The following is a 20160-nucleotide window of genomic DNA, read 5'->3' on the forward strand; positions in this document are numbered from 1 at the left end:
GATCTTGGTCTGCATCTGATGGCAGGTTGATAGGGAAAGGGAAAGATGGCTGACTGGTCAAGATCCGGATTGAGCCTGTGCAGGTTTGAATAAGAAAGGGCCTCTCAGGCTCAAATGCTTGTTTCCCAGTTGGTGAGCTGGAAGGATCATGACCTGTGACCTGGGAGGAGGTGTGTCACTGGAGGTGGGTGCGAGGTCTCAAAAGCCCACAAGAGGCCCAGTCTAGCTCGCTCTCTTCCTCCTGCCTGCAGATGACCATGTAAACTCTCAGCCCCTGCTCCAACACCATGCCTGCCTGTCTGCCTGGATATCTTGGACTGATCCTCTGAAACTCTGAGCCCTCCAGCTGAATGCTTTCTTATACAAGCTGCCTTTGTCATGGTGTCTTTTCACAGCCAATGAAAGAGCAACTACAACAGAGGCATTTCTGAAGGGCCATTCTAATACTCTGATACCCTGGGATGTTAGCCTTAGGCTGTAGCTGAGCTTCTCCCTTTGTGCTCTGGGCTCTCTTTTCCTTTGGCTCATTGATAGAGCTTTAACACGTTCTCCCATCTTGTTCTCTTGGGTCTAATTTGTTACCACCACCTGGCAATATCAATGCATTGTTGAAGTCTTTTTTTTCCTTCCCTCCCACACCATGCTTGGCATACAGCCAGGACATTGTCCTACAGGGACTTGCCAAGGCTCAGACCTGGCCAGCTGGCCTTCTACACAGCTCAGCACTCCTGGCAGAGACCTCTTTGCCTGGGACTTTAGGGCAATGATTTTTCTTCCTCACGTGTCTCCATAAGGTCACATCCAGAAGATGGAGACAGCCTTAAGTGCCACTGCCCTCTTCGGTTCCTGGTGGTTTTCTACCTGCATCCCTACCCTCGCTCCCACTCCAAGCTTAGGTGCCACAAAATGGCAGGAAGCCTTTGTGCAGCACATTGTTAGCAGTGAGAAAATGCCTCACTCTGTGCAGATACATCTGGCTCTTGCCTTGTGCTGGTCTGTCCTACAGAGCACAGGGAACAGTGAAAACATCAGCACTTCTCCTGCCATCTGCCTGCACTGCTGCAGTGGGGGTTCTGAGGCTAGACCATCACCCGTCTGCCTGCACTATTGCAAAGGGGGCTTTGGGGGCTAGACCACTCTGTAAGCCCTGCTCAGTGGGGGTTCTGGGGCTAGGCCACCACCCCTCTGCCTGCATTGCTGCAGTGGAGAGTCTGAGGCTAGACCATCACCCATCTGCCTACATTGCTGCAATGGAAGGGTCTGAGGCTAGACCATTTCTGGTCAGACACACTACAGGAATGTCTTAGTCAGAGTAAGCCACAAGTACCATAGTGCCTACCATGGCAGCAAGGGGGGCAGAGACTGGACCTTTACTAGCTGTAGTGGTTAGTGTTGACTGCCAGTTCAAGAAGACCTAGAATAACCCAGAGCACGCCTTTGAGGGATTATCTTGATTAGGCTAGCTGAGACGGGCAAACCTGCCCTAAATGTAGCACTCCTACGGCTGGGACTCTGGAATGAATAAAAAGGATGACGCAATCTCAACTTCAGTATTCATCCCTCCCTTTTACAGAAGATGAAATGTGACCAGCTGCCTCCTCGGGCTCCTGCCACCATGACTTCCATGCTGTGCGGCACTGCACCCTGGAGCTGGGAGCCAGGAAACTCTTTCTTCTCCAGTTTCCTTTGTCAGGGAGTGTTATCACAGCGACAGAAAAGTAACCCAGACGCCTGTCACACACCATAAGAGAATGCTCTAGGCACAGTACACACCACAGGTACCATGGTGGCCCCAGGACATTACCATGGAGCTCAAAACCCCCTTTGCCCAGTGATGTCATCATAGCCATTGCAATGATAAGAGTCCTAGCCCAATGGGTCCCTGGCAATTTGCTGTGACCTGCTGTGATGCTCAACCATACAGCATCTTCCAGTGCTACCACACACTGCACAGTGCTTGACAACGGTGACAAAGCTGCTGCTGCTGCTGCTCCACACACTCCCTAACACTGGATTCTGGAAAGCTTCCCTTCTGCTTGTGAAAATGTCAGCGACAGGACAGCGTGTAGTGCTGTGTGGCAGGAGGGGCCACGATGACACTTCTCCCCTGCGGTGGTGGCTACTGAGCATGGGGCTTCAGGCCAGCTAGGCAAGGCCCTACTACTTAGCCATAGCCCTCTTTTTGCTTTTTATTTTGAGTTGAGGTCTCACTAAGCAGCCCAGGCTGGCCTCGCACTCACCCTGTAGTCCAGGCAGACGTTAGTGTTCTCTCTGCCTCAACCTCCTGACTAACTGGAATTACAGCCCTGCAGTAGCAGCCTCGCCATTGCCACAACCCTTAAATTGTGTTGTTTCTTTTTGCTTGACTTCAACATTTATTTTAATTAAAAATATTTTTAAAATTTCATTCAATATAGTTTGGCCATATTCTTCCAATTCCTCCTTACCTGGTCCACTTAATGTTCATTCTTTCCTCCCCTCCCCTCTCTTCCCCTGCCCTCCCCTCTCCTTGCCTCCTCCCCTCCTCTCCCCTCCCCTCCCCCTCCTCTCCTCTTCTTTTATCTCTCTCTCTTAAAAAAACAACGAAAAGTTTTAAAAGGTAAATTAACTAAAAAAGACAAAAGAAAAGAAAATCAATAAGACAAAAAAAATACCAAAGCAAAGTAAAAAGTATGTGTATGCATATGTATACACACACACACAAAAAAAAACCAAAAAAAGCAAACCCATAGAGTCTGTTTTGTGCTGTTGAACTACTCCTGGGCATGGTGCCTGGCCTGGAGAACAGTTGCTTTACATAGTGGACATTTCATTGGAGAAAACTGATTTTTCCCTCTCCCAGCAGGTATGAAAATGATTTTGAAATTTAAACTTATGCATACCTGTGTTTACAGTCATGTTTCCATTGATGCTTGCAGAGGCCAGATTGGGGCATAGGGTCCTCTGGAGCTGAAGTTATATGAGGTTGTAAACGAACCAATCCGGGTGCTTGGAACCAAACTTGAGCCATTGGAAACAGCAGCAAGTGTTTGCAAATGCTGAGCCATATCTCCAGTCTCTTTAACCTTGGGTTATTTTGTTTATTACAGTGCTAGAAGCAGCAGGCTATAGACTATATTATATATGCAACAGACTCTGTCTGAGTGAGGGAGCAAGAGATAGACGAAATACCTGATATCAACCTCTGGCCTCCACAGTGCCTGTGTACATACACATCCTCAAACACATCTTCATATAACACCCCACAAAAGACATCAGTGAAATTAAAAACAGAAGAAAAAGTTGGCTTTTATATGGAAACCTACTACTGTAGAAGGTTCCATATATATATGGGAGAATACCTCCAAACTTGATACCACATACTAACAAAAACCTCAGTACCAGCAATGGATTGCATAATTTTTTGGTTATTGGCCAGTTGGGTCTTGTGGTGGTTTGAATAAGAATCCTCTCCCTACCCAAAAAGCATCAGGAAGTGGCACTGTGTGAAAGGATTGGAAGGATTAGGAGGTGTGGCCTTGTTGGAGGAGGTTTGTCACTGCGGGGTGGGTTCTGAGGTTTCAAAAGCCCATGCCTTGTCCAGGCTCTTTCTCTCTGCCTGCAGATCAGGTTGTAGCTCTCAACTAGTTCTGCAGGGCCATGGCTGCCATGGCTGCCATGCCTGTTGCCAGTATGATAATGGGCCAAGCCTCTGAAACTGTAAACAAGCCCCAATTTAACAGTTTCCTTTCAAAGAGTTGCTGTGGTCATGGTGTCTCTTAATAGCATTAGAACAATCACTAAGATGGGTCTCACTGAGTCACAAACGTAAGACTCTAATGCTGAAGACATCACATACTTGAGTCATAAACATGGAAAAACCAAGTGGGTACTGACCTGGAGCTTCAACCCTACTGACTCGCTTTCATGGTACTGGAAGGTACAGTCACGCTACTGGAGGAGCAGAGTAATCATCAGCCACTCAGAGACTATGGGTGTTCTCATAGCCACTCAGCTATGAGCACTATGCGCTATAGCAATGGCTGGCCTGGTTAGAGACACCCACTGGTGCAACAATGCCATGAGCATTTTGTGCATAACAATGCTTTCTGATCAGACTTAAGGCTCATTTCATGAGATGGACCCTGGCACCACTAATAGGGTCAAGAACCATGGCTAGACAGGCCACAGACCCAAGGTAGAACCTACTACTATTAATGTGCTAAATGGACATCGTGTTAAAATGACTCCTAACGACTTCTTGCTATACCCATAGACCAGTACATCTCTCACCCGTCATCAGAGAAGCTTCTTGCAGCTGGCAATTAACAGAGACGCCCCCCCCCCCACATCTGGTCAGCGTGTCTAGAAGAAGAGACTATGTCCATTCCTAAATGGGACATCTATACCACACCTCTCCTCCCAAGGCTTAGGAGTCTTTGCAGAAGAGTGGGTAGAGAGATTTAAAGAGCCAGAGATGGTAGATGAGTTCAAGGAAACAGTGGTTTCCGGACACAATAGGGAAGTTGCACCTATGAGTTCACAGTGATTGCGACAGGAGGCGAAAGAAACCCCAATATGTAGAGAAGGGGAAGGAAACAAAATCACGTCCCTGGCTCATAGGCGTATGGTATGGCAACTGAGCTGTTGGCATTTGTCAGCCCAAGGGACAGGGAAAGTAAGTGCTCTTTAATGGTGTGACCCCTTGCACACTGACCATACTCCAGGAGTTTTGCAGAAGTTACCTGTAATAACGGCACCTGAGGGGTTGAGGCAGGAGGATCACATGTGCAAGTTCAGCGTTGCAACGTGAGGGGAGCCTGCCACGAACGCCTTCAGATTCTTGTCAGCGGCCCTCGGGCAAGTGCCTCTTTGTTCCTGGCTGTGCCCATCCTGTCCTATGCTCTGGACTCAGGTCCACCCAAACCACAGATCAGATCCCGAGGTCTTCCACGCACCAACCACGGCTGTGGCTTCTTTTGGCTCCCTGTCCTCTCCGGCTGGTGCGCTCTCTGAATGGAACAGTTGTTTGCAGACATTTCCTTGTCGAGTGAAAGATGCGGAGCATCCAGTCTGAGCTGTTTCTGTTTGTCTGTCTAGAGCGCAGATCAATGAATAATCTCACGCCTACCGGGAAGAGAGATCCAGATGGGCGAGTTTTCTGTGTTTATAGTGGGGCTGCAGCTGAAACTCCATTGAGAAGCTTCATTCAGAAGCATCATTGAAGCTACACGCTTTCTCTCTGTGACTTTACGTTTACATGCCTGCAACTCAAAAAGGCCCCTTCCTCCCAGTGAGCAGTGGTGGAGCAATTTCCTAACTCCAGGTAGTATCACCAAATGTGATATAAAATCCCTCAGAGGTACATTGTTCCAAGGGTGCCTTGGAACTGATAATCAAGCCCTCAGGCAAAAGGAATATTTCTAAAATTACCAGGAATCATTGAACCTCAAATGATTAAGCGGGTAGGGTGCAGGGCTGAGAAAATCTTGCAAGAAATAACATGGAAAATTTAATCAGTCAGGCCACACAGTTTACTTAAAATGTTGATAAATAACTTGCTTAGTTTTCAATTTAATAAACACTGTTGTAACTTGTCATTTTAAAGAAAGTGTGTGTGTGTGTGTGTGTGTGTGTGTGTGTGTGTGTGTGTGTGTGTGTATGTCCCCATGCTTGGAGGACAGGGGCTGGTGGCGAGTCTTTTCCAGATAGGGTCTCTCATTGAATCGTTCCCCAAATGGCTAGATTGTCTGGCAAGCAAGCTCTAGGGACTGTGCTGGTTAGTGTTATGTCAACTCAACACAAGCTAGGATCATCAAAGAAAAGGGAGCCTCCATTGAGAAAATGCCTCCATGTGATCTGGCTGCAAGGCAAACCAATAGGGCATTTTCTTTATCAGGGATGGATGTGGGAGGGTCCATCCCATTGCAGGAGGTGCTATTTCTGAACTGGTGGTCATGGGTTCTAGAAGAGAGAAGGCTGAGCAAGCCATTGGGAGCTAGCCAGGGAGCAGAACCCCTCTATGGCCTCTAACATCAGCTCCTGCCTCCAGGTTCCTGCCCTGTTTGAGTTCCTGTCCCAACTCCCTTCAGTGATGAACAGGCCTGTGGAAGTGTAAGCCAAATAAACCCTTCCCTCTCCAAGTTGCTTTGGTCATGGTATTTCATAGTAGCAGTAGACACCCTAAGACAGGGATCCACCTGCCTCTTCCTGCTTCCAGTGTTAGGGTTACAGGTATGTGCCACTACATCTGGTTTATATGGGGGGTGCTAGGGATTTGAACTCAGGTCCTCAACTTTGTGCAGCTACCTCTCCAACTCTCTGATTTATTAGTGATAAACATAGCTATAGCTTCTTATTCCATGTGCATTTGTCCTTCTTAAAGTGATGTGGGCCTTCTGATGGGATAAGCTAGACTCAATGCTTAACATTATAAGATGAACATTTATGTTTAATCAATCTGAAAATCATTCTGGCAAACCTTCCACCGTAAGGTGGAAAGACAACCTGGAAGATAATTTCCACAATTTTCAGGTAAATTAAAACTTTGCGCTAACTACTGGATTTTGAACCGGTGCCCAGGCCATCTCAAAGATAATACCCTGAACTGCTAATTACTAACTACAATTTTCCCACACTCCTTCCACTGTCTAGATGCTACAAACAGGCTATATGTTAAGTTGGCTGATAGGTGTCTTTACCTTTTTGCAATTTTTTTTTCCTTACTTTGAGATGTACCGTGGCAGCTGTAGGGTAGGGAGTTGTAGGTCTCTCTGGAGAGAATTGCTATGGTCAGAGATACCCACATCTCGATGAATATTTATTTACCATCTTCTTGCTTCAGCCTTCTAAGTGCTGGGATTGCGAGTGTGTCCCACCACTGCCAGCTTAATGAGTTCTTAGGTAACGTTTTAAAAAAATTAATGATTATTACACTTAGTATTAAATACTATATTGGTTCCAAATGAAAGACTTTGAGTCTTGCTCTGCCAAGGTAGAATCTTTCTGGTCCTAATAAGCAGTGTTAAATTGCTGTTAATCTCTATTTATTAATCCCAGACACCAGAAACTCGTTGCATCAAAGTCATCACTGGCTTTATGTTGGTCTTGTCATGCTCTTTATAATTAAAACAAACAAACAAACAAAAGTAACCCAGGAAGCCCCTTGCTTCGGAAAGAGCTGAGGTCTTTTACAAGCATGTTTATTCAAAATATTTTATTGTCAGGTTGGCTGGATGGGGGAGACAAGGTGATGCTTGGGGAGTAAGTATGGTTGCTGGGTAAACGTGAAGATCTGAGCTTGAATCCCTAGCACTCACATAAAAACCTGGGCCTGGGCCTGTCTTACCCAGTACGCTGCGTGGCAGAGATGGGAGGATCAAGGGGTTTTGTTGCCTGACATCTTAGCTCTTGTCTAAGTGAGAGACCCTGTCACGGGACTAAGGCAGAGAATGCTAGAACAGGGTACCTGATGTCTTCCTCTGGCTTCTGTATGTGCAGAGAGGTAGACATACTGATCTACACAGTCCCACAACACACACACACACACACACACACACACACACACACACACACACACACACACACACACACACACACAGAGTCAGGCATTCTTTTTGGTCGCTCTTCATCCTGTCTCAATCAGTATTCAAACTTGACAACTTTCGATAAAGACGAAGTACTAAAGGGCAACATTCGCACCTATATCTTTGAGATTTCCCAGAAGGCCTATGGAAAGTCATAAAGTGTTTACTCTTTCTCCTTGTACAGAAAAACAAATACTGCTGTTTGCGTGGTGTCTGTGTCTGTGTGCTATTATTGGTGGGTGGCTTGGGAAGAAAGACCAAATTGGGAAGATGTGCTTAGCTTCTCCTGGGCTGCAGCTGTAGGAACGAAGTGACAGCCATATCTCAGAATCGTGTGTTTCCTGGAGACATGGCAGTGCCTGGCTGTCCATGAGATATGGTGCCATTTGCCAGAGTCCTGGGGCTGCTGTGTGTGGCGTCAAACAAAGGGATGGTTCTATCAACCGTCATGTCACCGATTTGGAAAACGCTGGCAGGGTCTCAGCTTGGCTTCTTTAAGCTTGAATCTAGCTTTTTTGTTGTTGTTGCTTTGGTTTGGTTTTGTTATCGGTTTTTGAGACAGGGTTTCTCTGTGTAGCCTTGGCTGACCTAGACTTGCTCTGTAGACCTGGCTGGCCTCGAACTCACAGAGATCTGCCTGCCTCTAGCTTTTTACCAGTTAGTGCCTGACCACAGTGAGTTACCATCACTTCCCCACAGAGTGTGGTGGTACATAATTGTTCAGCCTCATGCGACAAGCCTCACAATATCTATAGCTGCCCCTCATATTTTCTTGGTGTGTTCTGACCATGCGTGTGCTCCCATGTTCATGATATAACATGGCTTAACTTTCCTCAGAACTTTCTATTTGAAAATTATCACTGTACTGGTTACTTTCCTGTTGTTATGATAAAAACACTCTGACCAAAGCAATGTAAGGAAGGAAAGGGTTTTTACAGTTCCACATAGAATTCACCATGACCACATCCAGGCAAAACAGGGGGCATGGGTGGGAAGCTGTCTGATCACAAATGGAGGGGGCGGGAGGTGAAGGGGGAATGAGAGGAAGAGAGGGAGGGAGGGAGGGAGGGAGGGAGGGAGAGATAGAGACAGAGAGACAGAGACCACACACACACACACACACACACACACACACACACACACACACGAGAGAGAGAGAGAGAGAGAGAGAGAGAGAGAGAGAGAGAGAGAGAGAGGGAACAGGGAAATGGGACAAAGCTATAAAACCCCACCCCGCAGTGACACACTACCTCCAGCAAGGTTCCACATCCTAAAAATCCCAAAACCTTCCCAAGAAGGCTTGGAGGTCAAGGGTTCAAATCCATGAGCCAGTGAGAGAATTCTCTCTCCCAAGTTGCTCCGCCGCAGCCGCCTGACACCTTTCCTACCTGGCTCATCACACAGTTTTGTTGTTGCCTCATTCTGATGCTTCGGCTGCCAGCCTGAAAGCTTATTCTCCAGCAAGAAGATGGACTCAGGGCCACACAGAAAAGATCCTGCCAGGTGCTTTCGGGGGTGGCGGGTGCGGGGGTGCGGGGGAGGCAGGCTTCTAACTAGGCCAGGGATTGGAGAATCCTACTGGAAAATTGATGGCTGCAAGCGGGATGGAGCGGAGGGAGAATTAAAGAAAAGCAAATGATAGGGTTGAGGAGGCTTGGTGTGTAAGAGCATTTGCTGTGTAAGCACAAGGACCTGAGTTCAGTTTCCCGGCACTCACACTAAAAACCAGGCTCAGTGCCCGTGGGGGCAGAGACAAGGGGGCTGCTGGAGCTTACTCTACCTTCCTAACTCAACATTCCCTGAGAGACCTTGTCTCACAGGAAGAAGAAAGGGAGCCACAGTCCTCTGGCCTGGGTGTGTGTGCCTGCACACACGCATTCACACATGCACACTACCCTTATGCATGTACACAAAGAAACCCAATGAGCTTGGGAAGGATGACCCTGGTTTTCGTTTGGAACACCGTTGACATTTTAATGTAGTATTTCTGAATAGTTAAAGAGCTCCTTTAAAAAATAAATTATCTTTAACCCACAAACAGCCATTTAGACCTTGCTTTTGTAAACTGAGACCAAATATTTGTATACGTGATGCATTATCTCCCTATTTACCACCCCTTCCCCAGAATTTGAGGACTCTTCTCTACTATTCTGTTTGTTTATTTGTTTGAGACAGGGTCTCTCTGTGTAGCCCTGGCTGCCCTGGACTCACTTTGTAGACCAGGCTAGCCTTGAATTCACAAAGATCTGCTGCCCCTGCCTCCTGAGTCCTGGGATTAAAAGCGTGCGTCACCACGCCCAGCTGACTATTCTTATTTTTGCGGAAATATAATTATAGGTTTAGTAAGAAATCCATTCTCTCTCATGAGCCCCATCTTCCCAGGGACTTGCAAGTAGGCAAGGTAAGGAGAGAAATTTTCTTCAGTGGTGTAGCTACCTGTAAGATGCTCATACTCCTGCAAGCAACCTTAAACTCATCAGATCACACACACAAAAAATAAAGTAAGCATGGAAGTAGAAGGAAGGCGAATTCGGGGGAAAATAGAAATAGAAAGTGAACCAAAAAAGAGAGTAATGGAACGAATATGACGGAACATTGTTCACGTGTATGAAAATGTCATAATGAAATCCATTATAATATACAATTGACACACGCTAATAAATCATTTAAAAACTCCTTGTTATGAGGACATCTAGTGAAGACGCTGGTTACACAGCCCAGGCTGGAACAGCATATTTGAGAATGATGCTCTGGTAGGTAAAAGCGCCCAGGCAGCTGTATGCCACTACATCAGCGTGTATGAAGGGGGACTTACAAAGCCTTTGTGGAAAAGCTGGCCTCACGCCTGGCTCACAGGTCCCCAGCTTTACTGAACGGAAAGGAAAGCCACTCTTTTTAGCAGGCTCAGAAATCTTAGTCTATTTTAGAAACATCAAGAAATGAAGAGTTCTGGTCTTAAGATGACGGCTCCACTGGTAAAGGTGTCTACTGCTAAATCTCAAACCTGAGCTTGACCTCTGGGATCCACATGGTGGGAGGGGAGGAAAGATTCCTGTGAGTTTGTTCTCTGACCTCCACATGTGTGCCACGGCGAGGGCATGCGGATGTACGCACACGAAAGAAAGAAAGAAAGAAAGAAAGAAAGAAAGAAAGAAAGAAAGAAAGAGAGAGAGAAAGAAAGAAGGAAGGAAGGAAAGAAAGAACAATTTTAAGATGAAGTTGAAAAACTCAGAACTTAGATATCAAAACCTAAAACAAATGGAATTCACAAAGACGTACAGGTACCACAGTTGGTATCTGCTGGAGAGTTCTTGGCATGTCTTCCCACCCTCAGATGCCTGCAAATGGGAAGATCCCATATTGCCAAGATTTCAGTCTTTCTTAAATTCTCCTACAAACTCAACACAAACTACTTCACAGGCTAACTGAAAATATACGTGAGAACATTTAAAAAAGACACGGAATAACTGAACTAATATTGACCAAGAGCAAATGGGAGGACCATACCCCCTTTTCAGAAGCACTATCTTAGTTACTTTTCTGTTCCTGTGGCAAAATACTGTTAACAAAGACAACTTAAGGACAAGTTCATTTTGGCCCATGGTTTCAGAAGGATATACGCCACACTGGCTGGGAGGGCATGGCAGCAGACCGCTGAGAAGATCACATCTTAACCACACACAGGAAGCAGAGAGAGTAAGCAGGAAAGGAGATGAGGCTGTGTACTCTCAAAGCCCACCTCAGTGACATACTTCCTCCTGCAAGGTTCCACACCCCAGAAGTTTGGAAGTTCCCCACCTGATCCAAAGGGTACTGCCAGCTGGGGACCACGTGTTCAGATACATGAACCTATGGGGGACCCTTTTCATTCAAACCACAACAGGTGCAAAAGGAATCCGTGCAGAAATAACGATCTCATCCTTTCAATGAAGTTCAGGTTGAACTCACTCTCAACTTTCTGTATGCTAGGATACAGCTGTGTGCCACCACACAAAGCGGTGTTGGGATTGCCTTGAGGACAAGCAATGTCACCCTCTAATCTACATTCTTTTCTCAGATGTCTCTCAGGGAGGAAGATTGGGGACATTTCAGTGAAAAAAATGTCTACACTGGACATTAAAAAATTTAGGAACAAAAAGGCCATAAAATTTCTGGCTGTTTTCATTGACTATTTGCACTTTCAAATCCAGCCCCTGGTACTATTCTTGTTTTCTTTTGTTTTGTTTTGTTTTTCCAAGACAGGGTTTCTCTGTGTAGCCCTGGCTGTCCTGGACTCGCTTTGTAGACCAGGCTGGCCTCGAACTCACAGCGATTCGCCTGCCTCTGCCTCCCAAATGCTGGGATTAAAGGTGTGCACCACCACGCCCAGCACCCTAGTGCTATTCTTACAAGTCGTTCTGGGAACTTCCCAAACCACTTAGCAACAATATAATTGTGTGCTGTGGGTCTTTTTGTTTTTGAGACAGAGCCTTATGTAATCCAGCTTGCCCCAAATGTCCCACACTCTTTTTTTTTGGGAGGGGGGTGCTAAGATAAAATTCAGGCATGTCAGGTGAGCACCCTGTCTATTGAGCTACATCCCAGCCCCAGTGATTAAGCTAAGGATCTACTAAGGACCCATGCCTGGCAATCAACTGTCTTCCTTAAGGGGTAAGAAGTTCAATTCTCAGGCACAGGCTTTGCCACAGAGCCATTACAACCCGACAGAAAACAGCAGGCAACAAATACCACCTCCGTGGGAGTGCCCAGCTCATACGAACACCTCTAATCCCAGTCCTGGGGCTTCACAGAGTTTACGGGGAAAGATCTGCAGTGTCTTGAGAGTGAAATGTCCCTCCAAAGCTCATGTTGTGGACACTCAGTCAGTGGGTGGTGGAAAATGGCCAGAGCAAGTAGTTCCCTAGGGGTAGTGAAGCTGTGAAGGTTATATCTGGCCACTGTTTGCAGCTTGCTAGCTTGCTTCCTGGCCAGCTGTGATGTGAGGAGGCTTAGCCACAGACTTCACTGCCATGGATTCCAATATACCTTTCCACCAGGACATCTATCTGACACCATCACTCAAATAAATATTTAGGTTGCCTATATCTAGTATGTTGTCACAGAGACAAAGAAAAAGTATCAGGCATTTTATTTTAATCTTAAAATCATTTATAATTCATCCGTATTTTTCTCTACTCTTGCTACTATAGAAAACCAGTGACCAAAAGAATGTCAGACCGAAGGAAGCAGATCAGGCTAATGTTAACTATTGTAGGGGGCAAAGGGAACTCATCTGCTTGGTTTGAGAGAGTACCAACAACCAGGTCTTGCTCAAGGTAAACAGTGATGCTGTCTACCCTACACCCGCCCCCATATAAAAACCCAAAGGGGGAGGAGTCATGAAATGAGAAACTGTAGGCGCCTAAAGGTTGATGAAGGAAGTAAGACTTTTATTCAGTGCTGTAGTCATTGGTAAGGTAGTCATAATCTTGTACCCACGATCCTGTAAGCAACCCTAATGAAACACACACACACACACACACACACACACACACACACACACACACGTCCCCCGCCCCGATCTTTTTGCCTGCCTGTTCCATCCTGATATTATATTTCTCCTCCTCACTCGAGACATAAACACAGACCTGTGATTTTCAAGTTCTGTTTTGCTGTAACTGCTGAATTCATAACCCTGGAGAATGTGTGAGCTGCCAAAACACTGTTCCAGTGTGCCCACTGAGCCTGCTCCCAACGGTGAACCATCACATCACATCAACCCAGGCCTGGAACAGTTCAGACACGGCGAGTCACTACCACCCCTCTGATCCTGTTCAGTGCTTGAAACATATTAATTCCCCCCTCCTTCTCGCAGCAGTGCTCCTCCCTAGCAGTCTCTCTCCAACCAGATCTCCTCATCTGAAACAAAAAAATCTACAGAGCATTCCTGAAGGGCGTGGTTTCTCAGTTCTCCCCCAAGGGTGGCACATAGGTAGTCACACTGTAGGCGGGAAGAGAATTAATTCACTGAGGTTTCGGGCTGTCTCCGTGACTAGGGGCAGGCCTGCCTAGGAACCTAGATGAGAAACACTAATGGTGTCAAAGCTTCACACAGATCCACAGCGTACATAGAAAGACCTTCTAATTTTAGCACCCATTCCTGGCCAGGCAAGACTTTACCAGCATAGCAACGAGCAGAGTGTAGAGCATGGAAGCGGGGCAGGAAGGATTCAAAAGGGACCAGAAACTCCTTGCCCAGTACCTCTGGATGCTGTCCTGTCTGAATACATTGAGATGCCTTTCCTAATACTTCAGTGGTTCTGTGTCATGTTGGGGGGGGGGGGTCTGGCATTTGCTTCTGGGTCTCAAACAACCCTGAAGCACAATGTTGTCTCTAGTCTGCTGTCACAAACCCTGGGACATCTGAGAAGCACTCAAGCACCAGCCCCCGGTCATGCTTTCCACTCCTGACCTCCAGGAAGCAGTCCCTGCTGTTTCTGAGACCCATCACCCTACCCCAGTGCAAGGAGCTAGACTTGGGGATCCTTAGATCTGAGGCTTCTTGACACACACTGCCATCTCTGATCCCCCATGCTGTCTTGCTGGTACACATATCCTGGGGCAGAAAGAGAAGGGAAGAGGGCTCAGGGCACTTGAGGCACTGGGTCATCAAAAAAAGAGAGCCTGGGCTGGGTTTGCAGTTCCTAGGGGCCAGAGAAAGTATGCTTTCCAAACCCAAAAGGCAAGATGTGCTTTGGAGTAAAGGCAGAGGAAAGGGCTTTTTGCTGAATTGTTTAAAGTCTCTCTTACGGTGTTATCTCCCTTGGTGCTCAAAAAGGTTCTATTTAGGCTCAAGAAGAGACACACAGTTTCTGGGGAAGTCATCAAGATTGGAGCCGAACCGTGTAGCTGAAGACACCAGCAGTTGGATACCAGAATTTCTGAACGTCATCTATCTGTTTTGGGAGAGCACAGATGAGAGTCCTGGACTACTAAAAACAAAGGTCTGTGCGTGTTTCCTTCCCTTTTCCAAGTCTGCTAAAAACTACGGTGCGAGGTTCATGTTCCTCAGGGTCTCACTGCTCTGCTCAAGCAACTTTTATTCAACCCATACTCAACATAGTCTTTGCTCCGTCCTGGGGGTGGGGGATGGAGGTGAGAACGGGGCAGAGGGCTGCTGCCAGCGCGAGGTCCCTTAGCTCCTGTCTGGCTTTGACGCACAGTTCAATCTCATCCCTCTACCTGGGCGGGGCCAGCACCGTTTCTCAGGCTGAGCATCGCTCAGGACTAACGGGTACACTACCTCTGCGATTTTCCAATAGCAACTGCCTTCCTTCACAGCACTCACTGCTAAAATACAAAGAAACCAAGGCAACAATTAACCAAAGATAAATGATCACCATCCGGTGAAGTCGCTCTGGATTTTCTCACTCCTTAGTGAGGATCAAACTCTTCCTCCCTGTTGGTACCTAGAATTCTGTTGTTTAGCTACGCCAGGAGCTCTAGGGGGTACACAGTAGAGGGAGAAACCAGAGAATCCCACCTGGAGAAACTTCACTTTTGTTGCCAAACACCCAGGTAAGCGCCTCTCTCTGAGACTCAGACCCCCAGACTCCCCGGCCAGGGGGCTACCCACACAGAAAGGGAACAAGTGGCTGAAGACAGTCAAGAAGGGTGAACCAATTTCCAGTCTCGCCTTAAGCACCCCTTTGGGCAGCTGCAGCAGGGATGTGGCAAACAAGTAGCTCCCTGCTATTAGCTGGTCAAAGAAGGGACCGGTGTCCCGCAGCCATAAGTAAAAGGCCACAGAAGGGCAAAACCGTGGGGGAGGTGGGGGGTCAGGAGACGGTAAGGTTAGCTGAGAGGGGCGAGGGGAGGCTGCGGTGAGGCCAGGGGTGCGGGAGAGCAGACAGCACCCTTACCCGCGGAGGCCGAGCGCAGGCTCTCCAGGCTCCGGGAGCGCGACGGGGCGCCGCGCATGCCCGCAGCGCGGCCGCCGCACACCACGCCGCTGCTGTCCGAGTCGGAACCGGGGGACAACCCCGTGCTGCTGCCGCTGCTGCTGCTGCTACTAGTGCCCAGGTCGCCGCTGGTAGGACCACTCGACTCGCTGGGGCAGCGCGGCGCTCCGGGGCAAGCGGGCCCGAGTTCCAGCCACAGGCCGGCGGGGTCCCGGGCACCATCCCCGCCGCACGGCCGTGGCTCCGGGCCACCCGACATCGTGGGGCTCCTCCCAGCAGGCTCCCCGCCCGGCCCCGGTGCGGGCGCCGGACCCCGTGTGGGCACTGTCGGGCGGCCACCCGGCAGGGCGCAGAGCTTGTGGGCCCCGCTGCGGGTCGCCGGCCGGGCGGCGCGCTCTCGCCCGCGCGCACGCAGACCTGGGGCGCGGACGCGGGCCCCGGGCCGCCCTCGGTCCTCTCCGCGGCCGCTGGCATCGGCGCGCGGGCGTCGGGGAGGGGAATGCGCCCTGCTGCGGTATGGGCCAGCACGAGGGAGGCTTGCTCTGCAAGGGCTACCACAGTCACTGCGAGATGCAGTCCAGGGGCCCACGCAGACGACACCTGGGGCCCCCGCAGGCTCCCAAGCTGCTCTGGGGACGTGCTTGCCTGGGCGCGCCCTCGTGCCCAGGTGAGCGATGACCGCGGCCCTTCTGACAGCACTGGTGTCACTAATGGACCCTTTAAAAAATAGTGTTACAATTCACATCAAACGGGAGCAAAGTCCAGTGGCAAACATAATGGGGACGTCGCAGGTGAGGAGGAGACAGGGGTTACCTGTCCTTTCTGAGAAGGATGTCAGTTGCATTTTCCCAGACACTCTGGGGCCTTGTGTGTGTTCTTGGAGTATGCCTAGAGGAAGAGAAGCCTCCACAGCGATAACTAATTACAAAATCAGAGGCAAGATGGTGGGGACTCTTGGTCTCGCCTGGAGATTGAGAAGTCTGCACGGAGGCTGATCATAGCTACTGACCCACCTCTCTCTCTCTCCTCCCGCCCCCTCTTAGCAACAGCACTAAACGTTCTTGGGAACCAGTTCCATTTTAGAGCGCAAGAGCAGGCTCTTGTCCTTTCATCCATACCAGCTCTGAACAAAACTGGTGTTCACTTGATGGACACCAGAGGGTGTCTTAGCCACGGCCCTGATCTATTTTACTCGTTTGGGGGGCTGTGGGGGGAGCTTGTACACCTCCTGCTTCCTTCCTATCCAGCTCCCCTACTTCAGACTCTGCCACCATCCCTTACGTGACCTTGGAAAGAGCAACTGCCCCCTCTTCCTGCCTCCCCAATTTTGTCTGCGTGGAGGGTCACCATCTGTGCTCCTCTAGGTTGTCCCCTGAAGAAATACACAAGAAAGGTTCCCAACTGGCAGCCTGAGTCACACTCCCTCCGTGTTGCCCTCTGTGCACAAGGCTTGCAGTTCTACCTCTAAGGTGAACGTTGAGGTTGCTTCCTTCTCCATTACTCTACCGTGTACTTACTCACAGAGCTGCCAAGGAGAGCTTGAGAATATAAATCACACAGGGTCATTCTCCTGCACCAGTTCCTTTCAAGGCTTCTTTTTATACCCCAGATGACCCCTAAAACCTACATGTTCTGGCTGGACCGGTTTCTGTAGCATCCTTCACCCTCACTCCAACCCTACCATCCCTGTCCCTTACTTTGTCTTTCTTTCTGTCTCATTGTCTTTCTGTCTCTGTCTTTCTTTCTGTCTGTCTGTCTCTCTCTCTCTCTCTCTCTCTCTCTCTCTCTCTCTCTCTCTCCTTCTTCTTCTCCCCCCCCCCCCCCACCAGCCACAATGGCTACCTTACTCTATTTGCTTCTGGCGTTCTGCACATAGTGGCCCTGGGTTGCTCTTCTCTTTGTAGTCTGTGGTACTGGATTCTCCTCAACCTTCATATATTGGTCCATATCCTTCCTTGGCAAGATGGCATTTAACCCCTTTCAGAACTTGTTCCCATTGGTTAGCCATCTCCTGTTTATCCCTGGTCTGAGGTGAGGATATGACACCTTACCCAGTAGGATTCTCTGACTGAGCATAGTGCTGGCCACAGGCTCCATGTCCTGTGGAGGCACCTGGGGCTGGGCAGATGGCCAGGTAGGTAGGAGAAGGCAAATCTTTGCTCTTTTCAGGGTAAGACTTTGAAGAGACTAAGTGTACCTGGGAGTGCGTGGTGCCAGGTTTGTATGCCACGTAACAGCAGCTTGAGCAGGCTAGCCTGAGCAGACTGCAAGTTGAGTTTCATTTCAGATCTCCCCAAGACTTTAGTGGGTTTTGATCAGGTGGCCAATCTCAGCTGTACCATGGGGAAGGACGGAGGTCCCTGGAGGCGCAAGCTCCAGCATGGGATAGAATCTCTGCTTCTTTCCTAAGCATGCAAGGCTTCCTGTTCTGAGGTGTAAGGGATCGTAAGGGCTGCCCCACTGAGGGGCACAAGCACATGGTTATGGTTTGGATAATGTACTTTCTGGGAGATTATGGAATCTTTAGGAGGCAGAGCCTTGCCAGAGGACGTAGGTCACTGTGCCATGCCTTTGAAGGTCTGGGATGTCTCCAGTGCCTTCCCTTGCTCTCTAACGATGTACCCTGGGTGTCAGCTTCTGCATGCTTCTGACACATGATGTTCTGCCTCCCACGCACAACCTTTCCCTCCTTCCGTGCTATGTCAGGTAACTCCCGGGAGTCTGGTGAGTCCGTTGGCATCTGCCATGCTTATAGGCTTCCTTTGTGGTAGAATCAGTGGCTCTATGTGGAAACAGAAGGGGCCAAGCCTGTCTGAGCCTACAGGTCCATTTCTGTCCCATCTGCCTAACAATTAGCCCTGTGTTCAGTTTCTGTAACAGAGCTGGACAGAAAGAAGCTCAACATAGAACATTCTGGATTTCGCTCTGGATCGGCTCTTCCTGGCCTTGACCTTGGGCAGATTACTTAACTTTCTGAACAGCAAACAGAGCTATTTTCTAACTATTTCTGCAGGATGGCTGTGGGAACAGATGGGGTTACGTGTGACAGTTTATATTGATTGTCAGCTTGGCAGGATTTAAAATTGTCACGGAAAGCAGGCTCTGGGCGTGCTCATGAGGGGACTTGGTAGATTAGGTTACTAGAGGTGGGAAGATCCAGTCTGAAATGTGGGTGACACCATTTCCATGAGCTAGGGTCCCAGACTGACTAAGAAGAGAAAGCAACCTGTGCACCGGCTGTCACCTCTCTCGGTTTCCCAACTGTGGAAGTAGTATGACCAGCTGCCTCCCTGTCCTGCCGCCCTGCCTTCTGCACCATGATGGGATGTGCTCTTGGGCCGTGATCTAAATAATCTCTTCTTTAAATTGATCATTGCCAGGGTTCTGTCACAGCAGTACAGAGTAACTGATCATACATGTGCAACACCTGAAATAATCCCTGGCATTTAATCAACATGTATTAGGTATGTTCCCTGGATCGTCCACCATATTACCCAATAAGTACTATTTGTATCCCATCCTTTCTTGGACCACTGTGGAGCTATCATTTCCCTTATTTTCCCCTTTGAGGATTCATGGATGCTGCAATATCATCAGCAGCACAGGCAAGTGTTACTGTGAACGTGCTGTGTGCAGCACAACACACAGCTGCTGGGGCTATGACATCAGTAGCACAGGCAGTGTTTACTGTGAACATGCTGTATGCAGCACAGAGCACAGCCGATGGGGCTATGACAAGAAGTTTCAGACATGGATTTAGACAAGATGTGACATAAGCATTGCCACCCAATATATCTCGTCTGAGAACCTCACTGACAGGCTGTGAAAGCAGGTGAGACTGCAGCCAACCTCAGGGCAGCCAGCAAGAGCAACTTCTGAGACACTTGTATAAAACTCACTAGAAACACATTTGTAGCCTTTGGGGTGGTGGTCCAGGAATATCAGTCGCCAGCTCTGTAGGGAAGGTGGAGCCGGTGGTACCCGAACCCAAACCGCTGCTACCCTGTACTTTACAGCTCAGTGAGGCTCTGCCTTCAGCAAAGGCTCCCTCTCTACACAGCTTCAAAGGCCAGAGGTCTCTCCTCTAGGAGCAGGATGCCAGGAGGTCCCAGGCTCCCGTGTTACCCGTGGCTGAGTCCCGAGTAAGCAAGAGTGAGTAAGCAGTGGGATTTCTGCTTTGGCCCAGGGAGAATACATGGCAGGCCCAGTTAGTTCCATGCCAGGAAAGGCCATCTCCAAGGACTTCAGCTACTGCTGCTCCCTCAACTCCTGGCTCTCAGAGCATCACTCAGAGAGAAGCTTGCCACTCCTTCTGCTCCTACATCCAGAATCCTGGCTCCAAGATTTTCCTGCCTTAGGGGAAAAGCTGGCTCCCTAGCAGCACTATGCTTCTTCCCAAAGGGACTGGTCGTATTTGTAACAGAGCACAGAGAAGTTTAAGCCTAAAGGTGCCTTAGATGACAGTAGAGGTTTAGGAAGGGAACTTGGGAGCTCAGGGATGTAAAGAGTGATCCTAAACTAGGCCTCTAGAGGGAACTGGATAAATACAGCTAGAGTGGTCCACCTGGAGTCAAACACCAAAGCCTCACCCCAGAATGTTTCCTATCAAACAAACCAGAACTTGACTGGATTACTTCAATAATATTTAAGTCCTC

General features: G+C 48.7%; 1 protein-coding gene across 3 annotated transcripts in view; it reads right to left on the bottom strand.

Annotated features, from left to right (window-relative positions):
* Positions 1-20160, bottom strand: part of ARHGEF4 (Rho guanine nucleotide exchange factor 4) — a 141147-nt gene that overhangs the window by 47504 nt on the left and 73483 nt on the right. Inside the window, exon 1 of one of the 3 annotated variants that reach the window (XM_084752952.1) lies at positions 15467-15866. The exons of the other annotated variants lie outside the window; for them this stretch is intronic. Within the exon in view, the coding sequence (XP_084609078.1) occupies positions 15467-15764 (298 nt within the window). The 5' untranslated portion in view covers positions 15765-15866. Of the gene's footprint in view, positions 1-15466; positions 15867-20160 lie in introns of those variants that run through there. 3 annotated transcript variants of the gene reach the window in all.

The sequence above is a fragment of the Acomys minous genome (assembly GCF_964271855.1).
Source record: "Acomys minous genome assembly, chromosome: 13".
NCBI classification, from domain to species: domain Eukaryota; kingdom Metazoa; phylum Chordata; class Mammalia; order Rodentia; family Muridae; genus Acomys; species Acomys minous.